The sequence below is a fragment of the Fistularia commersonii genome, chromosome 35, assembly GCF_037954325.1.
Source record: "Fistularia commersonii isolate RoL2024-O1a breed Wild chromosome 35, RoL_Fcom_v1.0, whole genome shotgun sequence".
In the NCBI taxonomy this organism is placed as follows: domain Eukaryota; kingdom Metazoa; phylum Chordata; class Actinopteri; order Syngnathiformes; family Fistulariidae; genus Fistularia; species Fistularia commersonii.
Genome location: NC_141318.1, coordinates 8365349 through 8381193, shown reverse-complemented (window position 1 = coordinate 8381193; position 15845 = coordinate 8365349). Strand labels below are relative to the sequence as shown.

At 42.3% G+C, this 15845-nt stretch overlaps 1 protein-coding gene across 3 annotated transcripts in view; it reads right to left on the bottom strand.

The window, feature by feature from the left end:
- Positions 1–15845, bottom strand: part of rptor (regulatory associated protein of MTOR, complex 1) — a 168690-nt gene that overhangs the window by 135095 nt on the left and 17750 nt on the right. For all 3 annotated transcript variants that reach the window (XM_086142949.1, XM_086142950.1, XM_086142951.1), the window contains exons 3-4: positions 14923–15025; positions 8840–8922 (exon numbers count right to left, since the gene is read on the bottom strand). In XM_086142949.1, the coding sequence (XP_085999075.1) occupies positions 8840–8922; positions 14923–15025 (186 nt within the window). The remainder of the gene's footprint in view (positions 1–8839; positions 8923–14922; positions 15026–15845) is intronic.

Genomic DNA, 15845 nt, shown 5'->3' with positions numbered 1-15845 from the left:
ACATATATATATACATATATGTAATAGTTCTACTATTTACTTGAGTGAATTAGCCTACTTTCCACAAGGCACAACATTGCAAAATGCTGCTATTTCTTTTGTCGCCCTCTAGATTATCATCTGATGTTAACTAAAAATGAGATGGAGTTACACAGCCTGCAGGAGCAGACTCCGCTCTACTTTTTGACAGTCATTATCATTTGTTTTCATAGAGCCGGTGTGTTCATTTCAGATGTTCATTCCCAAATAAGGCCTTTTTCTTACTTTGTTTTCAGCATATGTTAGCAATATTTGAAAATATGACGGATTCTGATTGTGATAACTGATGCCGTGGTAATACTGTTGACTGCAACTTACAATTTTACGATTTGAGATCAGGTGGCATTTCTGGTGCTCTGTGCATTTCATAACCTTCTCCTGATGTCCTTCTTTATCCAGAAAAAAAAAAAACAACCCATACCTCGAAGTAACCAAAGGCACACTTCGAGGAAGGAGATTAAGTCCCCTGTCCTGGGAGCAATAATCAATGAATCCCATTACTGCTCTGCATGCATGAGTGCAAGAATGCCAGACCCAAACACCCGCGCTGGTTAGAACAATAAGCTTCCAGCCTCACATCCACATCATTATAATGTAAAGATACTTTCCAGATAGAGGCGTCAACACCAGGTGTCTTGTGGTGTCAAAGCCATTGTTTGGTGTGATAGTTTGAGGTGATCATTTCGCTGCCCCTCCATGTGTAACAAGGACCGGCAGCCATGACTTGCAGCCTTCTGCTTGAATGTGTAGACTGTGGATGTATTGCTGGATGCCCGTGAGTCTTCAGTGGTGCTTATGGTCTTCTCTAAGGTTCCAGCTAGGCGGAACAGTGCTGTCTGTGTGTGTGTGTACATGCATTGTGGTAGGGGAGTGGGGGTCTTCTTACGAAAAGAAGGGGGTGTTGTTTATGAAGTGTGAAAAACAAATCAGCTTAACAGGTGATATCACTGTCAAATCTCAAAACCAGATATCGAAGGTGCAAAAACAAGTAGGGGCACTCCGCCTCGCGCTCTACGGTTTTATTTCCACACGGTTGTGTAATTCTGTGCGGTGCAAAACTTCCTCACTTGCGCTCCTGCTGCCTCAGCCAGCTGGCCACACGACAGCTGCTCCGGACAGCGCCCTCACATGATTTGAGTTGCTGTAATTGACCTCACATGATTTTTTAAAGTCTCATACACTCACTTAACCCGATGAGGCTATTTATTTCACAGTCACATTTACGGCGGATTCCTGAAAAGTTCCCCCGGTTATTTGTGGGGGGAGAACGGCCATGAATATTCAGACGACTGCCATTATTGAGATTTACGATTCTCATGGCAAAGCAATCACTAGTAATCTCGGTGTGGTTACATGACAAAGGCCTTTGCATTTGTTGTTGTGAAAATAAAAAAAGCACTGTAGGAACTTTCTACAGTTCCTAAACTTTTTCAGGAATTACACCTTCCTGTCATGAATTTGGACAGCATAAAAATAAGGAACTTATCATTTTAGCTCCTACTCCGAGGCGGGGTCTTTTCACGGTTCCATAGGAACTCATGTGACAAAGGTGCATCGGTGATTGCCAGAATTCGTAAGCCGCACCCACTACCCACTCCCACTTGTGACAAAAGGGACAGAGCCAGCAAAGATAAGGCCCACTACGCCGCAGAGAGATTTCCAGGGCTTGCAGTGGTACGTAAACATTTTTGTCAAAATGAGCAAAGAGTTCGCTGACTGAAAGGGTTTTCACAAGCAGTTCAGGGAGAAAATAAAAACCGTTCTACCCATCTGATAGTCCATGGTTATTATTCCTGTCATGCAGAACATGAACGCTGCGGCAACTTAGCTACCCAAGTCGTCCTTATTGTCTTCTTCTTTGCGTGGTTTGTTTTTGAGTGTGGCACTTGAGGTACCAACGATGACATTGTCACTTATCAGTCCCAACCATGTCCCTTACTGCCTGTGTAAATGCAAAAGATTTCCCTGGAGTTACTAGGGCTGAATTCAATTCAATTCAAATGCTGGATAGTCTTAAGAACTAAGTGCTTAGAACTGTTCTGACAGTGGCTCATATTTTGCCTCAGTCACACACAATTACAAGGTAAAATACGGAACTCAAAGTTGATGAACACACAGCATAAAGTCCAACTTTCATCCTCAGTCCCTCGCTTTGCATCGTGGCGTTTCCAGGGTAGCAGAGAGAGTCTCAGGGTTAAGCGGCAGCGATGACCACAAGCTGTAACTGACAGACATTATGAAGAGACAGTTTGGAGCCGTAGGGCTTTCTAAATGCATGGGTGGCAGCAGGGCGGGTGGTAAAATATGGAGAAACGGAGAGGAGAAGACAGCGAGAGTCAAGTCGTACAGGTACATAAACATAGGATGACCAAAAGCAACAATTACGCACACCAGATACCCAACATAAACCTGTTTGGCAGGTGTAACGCTCGGCGAGCGCACCACGTGGCTCTGAAAGGGAGATTTGACCAGACAAGCATGTCGTTTTTCATCCCTGCTAACTTTTCACAGGTCCAGAGAAGAGTATGCCGTGTTGGATTCCAAACATATGAAAGAAGACAGAGAGAGAAAGTGCATAAAAGGAGTAACACACGGGCAAAAAGAAAATGAAAGAGAACAAGTGGAGCTTGAAAGAGAATGGGGGAGCAGAGAATGCTTACCAGAGATGAAAAGCTCAAGACAAAAAGAAAAGTAGGAGCACGGAGATGTAAGTAACTAGGTTCTTGATGTGGCAAGACGGGACAAAAGTTGTTCCTGCTTCCATCCCGCTTTTGGTTTTCATTTTACAAAGTACAATAATGGCCAGCAACTGCACAGGAGAGAACAGAACAAAAACAAATACAATCCCGGGTGGCTGTTGCATGAAATCACCAGCACCTATAACATGAAGTGCTATTAGTTTTCACTATTCCAGGTACCAAACATTATAGGATTATCATTGATGGAGATTTCAAGATGAGAAGTTTTGACATATTTTTTTTATAATGATACCTACTTATGTGAAATGTTTTTCCGCCATACAGCAAGAGCAGGTACAACAATCAGCCATAACATTATGACCACTAACAGGTGACGTGAGAGGTATAAATTCTAAAGTTCATGTTATAAAAAGGTCAAGACTGATGGCCCAGTTGACCGTGACTAGGGCCAAACTGTGGGAGCTTGACAACTGGGTCTGAGCGTCTCAAAACTGCAGCTTTTAAAGCTGGACCTGGTCAGCAGAGGTCAGAACCATTGAAAGTGGTCCCAGGAAGGAAAAGTGGTGGATGACTTACAGGGTTGACAGCTCGGAGAGAAAAGACAATGTGGTCCAATCAAAGAGAAGAGCAGAAATAGCTGAAACCTCCGTGTGACTAGTTCTGACAGAAAGTGGTTGAGATACCGATCAAGCTACTCATTGTTGACCTTCACGTTGGCCCAGGTTGAGTTTGCAACATGAGATGACCACAATCGAACACAAACACTGCTGGAATGGCGTCGGTTGGCTTGGTTTTATGTGACCAATATGTGCTCCTTTCAGGCCAATTGACTCATTTTGAATCACTTAAAATAAAAAATAAATAAATAAATAAATAAATAGATTTAGAAAAAACAGAATCGGACGAACACAAATGAACCTAAATAATAAAATGACCCTAAAAAGCAGTCTATAGGAAAGTGTAACTGTGGAAACCCCAAAAGCGGCAAAATGATAAGATCAAGATATAACCAAAAAACATTTTGATGCAGAGTAAGGAATAGCAATAACCAAAGGTCAAAAAGAGAGTAAAAGATGCAAAAGGAAAAAACTCGGAGGATTGTAAGCATCGGTAGAGAAAGTGAGTGGGCTGCAGCCGAAAACGTCTGGCATATTCTCCCTGTTTCCTGTCTACGAGGGTTTAATGCGAGAGCGCGTAAGTGAACAGAAAAATGGATTTGTAAATGCGGGCTGCCGCTAACGATTCCCTGGAATCCAATTGACAAGAAAGCGTGACAGAGCCAATGTGGATTTGCAATTTTAGTCTAATGTTTGGGCGACACTTGTGATGCGGCCAAACAGGTTAACAGCTGTGATGTAATTGAGTGGTTTATCGCTCTTTATCACCCTTTACATGAGGCGTGCCGGCAAATCTGTCCTCAATGTGGATCTGGAAACCTGTGAGTAGCTTACGCGCCCTCCCACAACTCCTCCGGCACTCCACCATTTTCCAAGCTTCCAAGCTTGAGCCTACATTCCCACAGCCGTTGTTATTATTTACCAACTATCTTTAAAAGAGCCACGAATCCTTGCCCAGTATAAGGCTTTGAGGTTTTTTTATTTCCACCCCTCCGAGGAACAATATGACGTGCACGGTACTCAAATGTTTCAAAGCCAGTTGTCCAATACATTTTAACAGCTACTTTCCCTTTACAGTTGCACTAAACTGATTATTTCACCTGGAGATGAACAGCCAATAAAGACAAACTCTGGAGGATGAGACTTTTTGCTTAGTTACTATCGCCGGAGTTACTAGAAGTGTGCATCAGGTTTAACAATCAGGTGTTTAGTAGGACTGGGTCAGGATTTTGATAAATTAATGAATATTCAGTAAGTTATTAAGGTATAAAAGATTGATGATAAGGTTAATGATTTAAGTTAATTGCCATCTCTTCTTATTTATCATATCTTTTTATACTGGCTAATTAAAGTGAAGTGCTATTTCTGCTGGGAGCTGATAAGAAAAAGACAAATAGCTGTTTGACCACTGCAAAAAAATATTTATAAAGCAGCATCCATCAGTGTGCTGTACTAATGTTGGGTGATTTGAATGCAAATGAAATAAAAGTGAGACAGTCGTTCACTCATTCATGTATTCAACCTATCCTGTAATGAGGGACACAATGGGGCTTGAGGTTTCTAATTAAACTTCCGCATGTTTTTGGGCTGTGGGAGGAAAGATAAGATAGAAAGATATTTCTATCTTAGCTGTGCCTACTGCCAGCGGGGTTGTTTGAATTTAAAGACAGAGGCTTAATAGGAGATTGAAAAGCCTTGACAGAATGAAAAATATATCACTGAATATCAATCTCTCGTAATGAGCAAAAACAAACAAGAAGAAAAAAAAAAAAGGACAAATTCCAAACACTAAGAGCCAATTTCAAATTCCCAATTCCTCTCATATCCAACGAAGAGGCATTTTAGATGGGAACCAAAAGATTATTAAAATGTGCAAGGAATCAAGAAGGAAAATGCTCCAAAAGACTTCAGGAGGCCCTAATTTGATTGGTCAGCCCAGCTGGAAGGGTGAAAAAGACATTTAGCCAAGGATGTGCTAGTGGGGGAGGGGGTTAACTGTATTGGGTCATTTGATGCTAGTTGTACTATAGCCTAAAGGACTTTAAACAGAATGTTTGGAACTTCTAAATTACACTATTCTGTCATATAAGTGTTCTCTAAACTAGTTGAAATTAACCAAATGCTCCAGTTTTCATTTTTCATGTTATAAAACCTGTCTAACCTCATCTTGATTTTAGCTTATGTTATTTTTTCCCCCCAACCCAAATCATCAAATAAAACCAGGAAAAATTGTTGCAAATCTGGTTCCAAAGATATGCTTTCCAGGCAGATGTACCATGTATTCACATGTTTGAAATGCAATTCAAATCCAGTCTATGCAAATTAAACGTTAAGCCAGACGGCTCGGGATTTCGAGGACTTGCTTGTTTATCCATTGCTCCCCAAAGAAAATATGACGGGGGGTGGCGGAGGAAATCGCAGTATGAATCTATACAGCCGAGCAGAGCCGCCGTGAATATTGCCACCTAGTCTCTGGATGTAATAGGAGCCACAATTTTCAAGGCGTAATCCATGAGATTTCAGTCTCAGCTGAATCTACAGCAGCAACAAGTATGGCTTTAGATGAGGGATTGTCTGAAAACACGTACGACATAAAAACATAAAAACATAAACACACACACACACACACACACACACACACACGCATGTATGCACGTGCACACAAGAAAACACAGTGAAAGGAGATGATAAAACTAATTAATGCTTGCAATGTTAATATAGCTGTTCTAAATGAAATCAAGATGAGAGGCTTTGCTTGTCAAAATTAAACACTTCGATAGCTGATAGCTGTTTTGAAGAATATCCAGGAGATGTAATATATACGGACAGAATTGTATTCATTTCCTAATTTCCTAATGGAAAATGAGCCTCGGATGAAACGTGGTCCGTGGATTGCCAATACTGTCACCACAAGGCCGAGCAATTAAGGAAAAATTAATTAAGTCATTCCTTCACTTATTCAGTCCCATTTTCTGATCTATGCCATTTCATTTGCTTTATGACATGTACAATGCATATGTTCACTAGCCGCCCACCCCCTTAGAAATACCGAAATCACCAATACTGCAGTTTGAACATTAGTTTTCCCTCAATTGAGACTAAACTTGATGAACTGAGCAAAATCAGCTGTTCTTAAAGGTATATTACATTGCACAGTATTGATATGACAATTATTTCCCATTCTTCTTTTTTATGAATAGTTTGAACAAAAATGATTATGCTGTGTTTTTTTTTTTTTTGTTTTTTTTTTTGGGGTCATCACACTCTGCAGGATGCACAGCTGTTCAGCAATCCATCAACTTGTTCCAAATGGGAAAGTCAGCTACTCAATTAACACATAACTTGCTTTGTGTGCTTGGGAGACCCAAAGTGTCAAGCCCTGAGATTACCTTCACTCAACAACAAGCCATTGCTATTGTGACGAGAACGATGTGTTACACCCTGTGCGAAGGCGGGATGCCCTGATGGACATGAAAATCTGGATGAACAATCTACCTTGTCAGCGGAACCCGACCCATTTTGCAGATCTGCGAGCTGCGGCAGGTGTCTTAGGACCAAACCAAAACCAACTAATTGTTGGAGGAGGATGTTCTCATGTCTACGGTAAAAATTTGAGATGCTACACCACTGAGCTATTGAGGTGGAACACACATTTTGTTGCCCCCCCCAGCTGTGGATAATTTGCAGAGGTACTAAAGCTCTAAAACGTGACGCCTGCAGTTCCGTCTGGTCCCGTCCACTGTACAAAAGCGAAAATGATCGGGCAGCGAGAAATCGAGATAATGATGAAGCACAGTGCAGAAGGCGCCACTATTTAGGGGGGAGATATACCGTTTCCCTCGACGATAAAACAAGTGGCCCTGCAGCGAGAAGAAAAAAAAAAAAAAGATTAAGATCGCTGATATTAAATCAAACACTCTAGTGCGGGTGAAATAAAGTGGAACTGGAACCCTAAATTCACATCCATTTTCCCAGAACGCAGACACTAAACCTCAGTTAAAAAACATACTGATTAGTTATCAACTTGATGGGTTAACCAGTATTGATTTCCTATATTGTAGAAAATTGTCTAATATTATCATGCCAGCCCGTTTGATTTAGGTGCTTCCTGTGGTCAACATACTCGCTAGGCCACGTAATAGAAACAGAATTTGGTTCAGCAGAATAATGAGCCTGTATAACAAGGTGGCGCCTTGCTCATGTACCAGGGAAATGTGACAAGCTGAGTGTCCAAGGCATTGGAAGTTGTTTTTGGGGGTTAAAAAGTTCATCGTGGAAAAAAAGCCTGCCTGTATAAAATGCTGTATGGAGTGAACATTTAAAGTCGGTCCATTTTTATCTGCTCCAACCGGTCAGCCCATTCTCCTCAGTCAAATGGCATCTTAAAATGAGATGCCTTTTTCTTGAGCAGATTAGCTTGATTATGCCTCTGTGCCCGAATGAGCAGGGCACTGCACAACTTAAAATTTTGAGGATATTCCAGTATTTTTTCCTGAATGTCAGTTGGAATTTACCACTGCACCATGTGGGGGCAGTTGTGGCTCAGCTGTTAATGCCAGCTTCACACCACTCAGAAGGTTGACTCCTCATGTCTGCATGGCAAAGTGTCCATGGGCCAAACACCGAACCCCAAGTTAATCCTGATGCCGTGGTTAGAACCTTGCATGGCAGCTCTGCACAATCACACATTTGTGTGTGTGAATAGGTGACTGCGGATCAAGTGTAAAGCACCATATAAGTTTGGACCATCAACCACCACGTAATATCTAATACAATGGTAGTAATGCTGTCTAATAAGGGACCAAAGATTGCAAAGACTGAGAGCTACAAATTTTAGTCATGATTTCATTGCTTAAAACACGTCACTTGTGTCCTACCCGGGCCTTCGACTCTTTGAAAGAAAAAAAGCATGAATTGCTATCATATGGTGGTTTTGGTGACAGACAACTGAAAGCGCGAGACTATTGCACACATTCGAAAGGTGAGTCATTCATACGGATCAAGAGGGTCTGATATCACGGAGGCCTTTTGCGTCAATCTTGCACACAAACCTTCACCTTCCATACAATGAAATGTACAAATATCTCTTAGGGAAGCATGTAGGATTGCGTTTGCTGCACCTGTATTATACACCTAAAGCACAACTAGAATCAAAACCCTTATTGTCATGGCGACCGCTGCGGTCGGCCTTATTTCTGTAAAATCGTATTGTTCTTAGAGAGCAGATTGCTCATTGACAATGACCTTCACAATCAGCCGGTCTACAGCCCTGGCAAACATCTTAAAGACACTCAGGCGGACTGCCAAAATCTATAAAACGATGTCTAACATTTATTTTGAGGAGAGAAAAAAAAAAGGACGAGTGTAGGAGATCACAAATTCAGTCAGTAAAATGCGATGGATGGCATCATGTGATTCCAGCCACCGTGTTACACAGTTGTACGGGAGCGCGTGCGTGTGGTGTGTCCACATAAAGCCACTCACCCTGGGCTGCCAGTTTTCATATTGCTTCTGCAGGTTGGCCCCAATGGTCTCCAGGGCCTTCTGTGGACTCATCGACAGAGGATCTGGCAAACAAGGGATATTTTATTTTGACAGTTTGTTTGTGGAGCAACAACCCGGCACTCACGACACCAATCGGTCCGGTCCTTTTGGCCTCGCCACACACGTTTTGACAACACTGCAGTGTGCGTGCACGCAGAGCAACATTTCAAGATGACATAATCCAAATCAGAGCGGAGGCGTAGATTGTGACTGAAAACATTGTTTTTAAAAAGGGGACCTGGGGTTGTAGGATTGATATATTGATTTGAGCAAATTGATTCGGTATGAATCACAGAGGGATAGGGATTGTGGACAGCTATAATTGTCCTCATTAGACAGAGAAATAATGTGTAGCCTTGATCGCGGGAGCATCTGGTGAGCTCGAAGCCAGTAACTGCAGCCCTGACACTGAGGACGAATTGAGCCGCATCAACACAACGAAAGCAACTTGTTATGTTTGACTTGTCAAATCCCACATAACATGAATTTGCACTTGAATCCATAGGATAAAATGTCTTTTCTTTTGAGAAGCGAAGCAAATGAAAAAAAAGTTTCTCAAATGACGGAAAGGTAAAAAAAAAAAAAAAAAAACATAAAACAATTCCAACAATAACAGTAACGCCTCTGGCTATCTATCTGAAATTCCATTATATAACTCCCCGGTATGTCGCGAATAAAAACAAGGGATCAAAGCACCAGCTTGGTTTTCACACGTAATATTAGATAGACGGAACTTTAAGAACCACATTCCCTCTAATGGAGGGTTTCTGTCGTTCTCGGGAGTCAAGCAGTCTCAGAAGAGACGAACAACATCTCTGAGGTTTTCTCATTCGGAGGTGGCTCTTTTGTCCCCCGTTCCGTCAGGTTCTGGTGAGGGTGGCTCGCTTTCGTCCTGGCCTGAACGATGAATTAGGGAAAGGGTACCTCCTCAATTCAGCATAAGAGGAGCTCAACTTTTCACTGCAGAGTCGCAGCTGTACATGACTTTGTAGGTTCGAACAAGCTTCTCTTTCTTTTTCAAGGCTCTACTTAATGACTTTTAGCGCCGTAACATGTCCCAGCAAGGAATACAAAGTGGTCATTTTAGTCACTGCTCAGATATGCGGTCAGCTTAGATGTGACTTAAGGCTATAAGTGTTGAGGAGCAACTCTTTCATATGCTGTCCGAATGCTCGAGAATAGAGCTTGACTGATTCGTCAGCTGATCTTGCAGCTGCAACAGACGAATTTCCAGATAAAGAATTTGTATGATAAAAAAAGGACCAGTTTGTGTGATACATATTGACAACTAGAAAACGTGGTTGAAGAAAGGTTAGTTTTGATTTGGATGTATGCTGACGCAACCATTTGATTTAGTGACTGACGATGGCATCGTGCTGGCGAAGCTAAATTTAAGGAAAACATTGATCAAAATGGGACATTTATGCATCTTGTTTTATTACTCTCGTTGTGAAAATATTTTCTTCTCGTGCTATTCGATGCTACCGACTATTCAGCAGTTTTACTCACCTCAATTAGGCTTAAAATGGCAATGTTGCTCGAAAATCAAATTAAGTCAGAAATATGTAAGAGATAAAACGCTTACATGGTCTTTTAGCATCATTAGTGTCATTTTTGCTTTAATTTCCTTGAAATTATGCAATTGATCCAATTGTTTTTCAGCGGAGATCACCAATTAGCTTCAGCCTGTTCCTGCTTAGATAATGCAATATTATTTAGAGCGCCCAGGATATGGGCCTCAGAAAAGGGTCTGGAAACAGAGGGATTTCACCAGACAAGTAATATGGAAGCATTTTTATTCTATAGCTGTAGGTGTTCTTTTGTTTATGGTTTGCACTTCTTCTCCTTTCTGCTTTTCCCTTGAGGGGTCGCCACAGCGATTCAACCTTCTCCATCTAACTGTATTCTCTGTATCCTCCTCTCTCACACCAACTATCTTCATATCATCTCTCACTATGTCCATAAATCTTCTCTTTGGTCTTCCTCAAGATCTCCTGTCTGGCAGCTCCAATTCCAGTATCCGTCTACCAATGTATTCACTATGCTTCCTCTGTGCATGACCGAACCATCTCAGTCTGGCTTCTGACCTTCTCTCCCAAACATCTAACATGTGCTGTTCCTCTGATAGACTCATTCCTGATCCTATCTATCCTGGTGGCTCTCAAAAAGAACCTTAGCATCTTCATCACTGCAATCTCAAGCTCTGCTCCTGTCTTTTTGTCACTGAAAATGTTTCTAGGCCATACCGCATGGCTGGTCCTCACTGTCTTGTACACCTTTCCTTCCATCCTGGCTGAAAGTCTTCTATCCCATAGAACCCCTGAAACTTTTCTCCACGCAATCCAACCTGCATCAGCCCGTCTCTTCACCTCTTTTCCACACTCTCCTCTGCTCTTGAATATGAACCCTAAGTACCTGAAATCCTCCAACTTCTTGATCTCCACTCCCTGTAGCCTCACCTTTCCAACCGGATTCCTCTCATTCACACACATACACTCTGCCTTGCTGCGACTACCTTTCATTCCTCTTCTTTCCAGAGCATACCTCCACCTCTCTAGATTTTCCTCTACCTGTTCTCTGCTCTCACAGCAGATCACAAGGCCATCTGCAAACATCATGGTCCAGGGAGGTTCTTGTCTAACCTCATCTGTCAGCCTGTCGATCACCATTGCAAACAAGAAGGGGCTCAGAGCTGATCACATCTACAGCACACCTCATCACTGTCTCACAGCTAACATATATGTCCTGCACCAGGCTGCCACTCCAGACTTCCTCATAGAATCTTCCTCAAGGTCTACAAAAACACAATGCAGCTCCCTCTGGCCTTCTCTAAAAGCAAATACTGCATCTGTGGTACTTTTTCTAGGCATGAAGCCATACTGCTCTTCACAAATCCTGACTTCTGCTCTCAGTCTAGTTTCCACTACTCTTTCCCATAACTTCATTGTATGGCTCATCAACTCTATCCCTCTATAGTTGCCACAATTCTGCACATCCCTCTTCTTCTTAAAAATGGGCACAGTCACAATTCATCTCCAGGTATCTTCGCACTCTCTAGGATCCCGTTAAATAATCTTGTCAGAAACTCTAATGCTGCCTCTTCTAGACACCTCCACACCTCCACAGGTATATCATCAGGACCAACTGCCTTCCCATCCTCTTCCATGCCTTCCTCACTTAACTGTAACAAATCTTTGCTACTTTGTGGTCTACAATATTCACCTCTTCTACCCTTTCCTCTCTTTCATTTTCCACATCCATCAACTTTTCAAATTACTTTCTATCCTTAATCACCCGGACCTGTTGTACATCCTTTCCATCATTATCTCTCTGTTTCGCCAACCTGTATAGATCATTCACTCTCTCCTTACTGTCCAAATGAGCATACAAGTCATCATACCCCCTTTGTTTTGCCTTTGGTACCTCTATCTTTACCTTACATTGTATCTCCCTGTACTCCCATCTGTTCTCTTCAGTCCTCTCAGTGTCCCACTTCTTCTTTGCTACCACTTTCTCTGTATAAACTCCTGCACTTCCTCATTCCACCATCAAGTCTCCTTATCTACTTTCCTTCCAGATGACACACCAAGTACTCTCCTACCTGTCCACCTGATAACATTAGCTGTAGTTGTCTAATCATCTGGAAGCTCGCCCTGACCACCCGGAGCCTTTCTGAACTCCTCCCTGAAAGCCATACAACACCTTTCAGCTTCCACCACTATGTTCTCTGCTCTGCCTTTTTCCTCTTGATCTTCCATGTCACCAGAGTCATCCTACAAACCACCATCCTATGCTATCTGGCTACACTCTCACCTACAACTGCTTTGCAGTCACTGATCTCTTTCAGGTTACCTTGTCTATACAAGATATGGTCTGCCTGGGTGCTCCTACCTCCACTCTTATAAGTTACTCTATGTTCCTGGCTTTTCTGGATAAAAGTGGTCACTATAGCCATTTCCATCCTTTTTGCAAAGTCTACCACCTACCACTGTCCCTCTGCATTCCTATCCTGTATACCAAATTTGCCCATCACTTCTTCATCTCCTCTATTGCCTTTACCAACATGCCCATTGAAGTCTGCACCAATTACTACTCTCATCTCTGGGGATATTCTGCATCACTTCATCTAGCTCATTACAAAACTTCTCCTTCTCCTCAAACTCACACCCCACCTGCGGGGCATAGCCACTAACAACATTGAGCATCACACCTTCAATTTCCAGTTTCAGACTCATAAGTCTATCTGACATTCTTTTCACCTCCAGAATATTCCTAAAAAACTCCTCCTTCAAGATAACTCCTACTCCATTTCTCTTGTCAGTACCATGATAGTACAACTTAAAGCCTGCTCCTAAGCTTCTAGCCTTACTACCTTTCCACCTGGTCTCCTGGACACACAGTATATCCACCTTCCTTCTCTGCGTCGTGTCGACCAATTCTCTAACTTTTAGTCCCGTCATAGTCCCGACACTCAAAGTCCCTACTCTCAGTCCCAGACTCTTGTCTTTCCTCTGCTTCCGAACACACCTTCCTCCTCTTCTCCAGTTTTTGCTTTGCATACAGTTGACAAATGGTCCCATTTGTAAGTTCAGCACAACAGGCAGTGGATAAATGTCTGAATTTTCACTTTCAGGTGAACGTTGCCTTGGTCACGATAACCCTAGAGCTGCTCGGTGACAGCGGATTGCACTGTGATTGACCAGCTAAAATTGAATGATCAGTGTGCTCATGTGAAAGAGAAACTTCCTCCTCGACCACCTCTTCCTGAAAAACTAAAAGGAGGAAAACATTACACACTTCTGAGCTACTTTCAGAGAAATAAATGTGGCCCAGCCTGGGACGCTGTTTCCTGTTTTCTTTACATGTTAATTATGTCACTGCCCAACACATGTACGAGCCACGGGTCCACGGTAGAAAGCAAATAGAGCATTAGTGGTGGGACTTCCATTCCTTTCTTGGACTGCTTCTTTGATGTGCATGATTCTTCGGTGGCAAGCATGCTCAAGGGAAGCCGATTGAATGGGGGGGGACACTAATTAAATATCACTTGGAAACATTTTGAAACTAATTTCTGAACCAAATAAGTTGAAGTAACTTAGTTTGGCAAGTCATTCAGGGAGGCTTGTGACTTTCAAAAATCCATCCACCGCTCTACGCAGACTTCTTTTGCCACCAATCATAGGAAGAGTTTCAGAAGAGCAATTTTGGCTTTAGTAGTTATATTGTAGCTTTATTTACCTCAATTGTAGAGGACTTTCAGTAAATTGCCACCACTTTTCTACCAGAGAGAGAAAAAAAACTACAGCCACATATTTGAGCATTCAGGCCAAGCTGGTTATCAGGCTCATTAGTTACAGTTATCACAGTATCTGGATAAATGGACATGTCTGATTTACCGATTCAAAAAAAACCTTGCAGTAATAATATACAGCCGGTCTGCCCGATGGTATACAGTACATCACTCGTGTAAGTTTCCAAGGATTTAAATTCTCTTCACACTGGGGAAACTCTATTTCCTTGTTCTCTGAATATATTACTAAATTCAGTTGCGGATTGTGTTCGCATTGTACGGGTTTGGCTCTCCCAAATCCTCCTAAGCACAGCGTTCGAGTCCTTCTACGGCACAAGGATCGAAAGGTTCATCTACGTCCTTGGTGGATGTAATTAGCGAGGCAGCAGAATGACACCACCACCTGAAGGCACCGATGTCTGCACTCTCGATTCCAGATTAACTTCTGCTTTTGGCCACAGCTGAGCCTTCTTTTTAGGGGGTTGTTTTCCCAAATATTTCAATGTTTAAACAGAATTTGTCAACCCAACTCCACTCATCATTTTCAATGGTCGGGTTGTCACAGAAAATGAAATTCAGTTGATCTGATTTTTTGAATTTTGTATGAAAAAGAAAATGTCTTCACCAGATAGCCAGCATATAGTAGCATAAGTAGTGCCAACATCATATTTAGACCTGTGTTTAAGTTGCTGCTGATACCTTCATGCTGTGTGTATATGGGCATGCCTCTCACCTATCCAGCACTCCAGCCTGGCGCAGGGGGAGGTCTTTACGACATCAGGAGGGTCCACTCCCACATTGAGACACAAAACCAGGGCTACACTCACGGTCTTCATCTGCAGGTGGAAGAGAAACACAAACACACGCAAACACATCAGAATTTTTTTTTTTGCGAAAGTCGGCTAATTGCAGCACCTGTACTGAACACGTGGTACATTTCTTCTGTTTCTGTGCAGATACAAGTGCCGAGACCTATCCATGCAAATGCAATAGTTCTTCAGCCGGCCAAATTAAAAGGTGATGTGCTTGTCAATTTTCACATAGAAGTGAGATCGTGGACAAAAAGTTTTGTTTCCATTTTGGACAATCTCATTTAAAGCTGTTTTTTTATGAATTGTCACTAAATGGCCCCAAGTTCATTATCAACCTTGATGTTTAGCCTTTGTCCCTGCATCCAATAATCTACTGTGCTACTTCTAAGTGCCAATAGGGTGGAGGTGGATCAAACGTCTACAAGAAGCGAGCTACTGAGTCAAGAAAAAAAAAGCTGTCTGAAACAATTCCTGGTCATTGTGCAACACATACACACACACACACACACACACACACACACACACACACACACACACACAGAAAGACAGACAGACACTGGCAACACACACAGACAGGAAGTGTAGGTCTGGCGAAATGTAAATTTAACTTTCCCGGTGCAGTCAACCACCACGCTTGATTCTTAGTTAGTGGCTGTGACACTTCGTCATTTCAATCCTGTGGCTTTATGAATTAAAATGAGCTCACTGATATGATGATGCTGACATTAAGTCACCCAGTAATTTTCAAACCTGGTTCGCAGGTATAAAAGGCTATTCCTGAGCTCCAGCCAGCTGTTAACATGCTTGTATTTTCGGTCTGTGCACCTGGGGAGAGAGCCCTGTT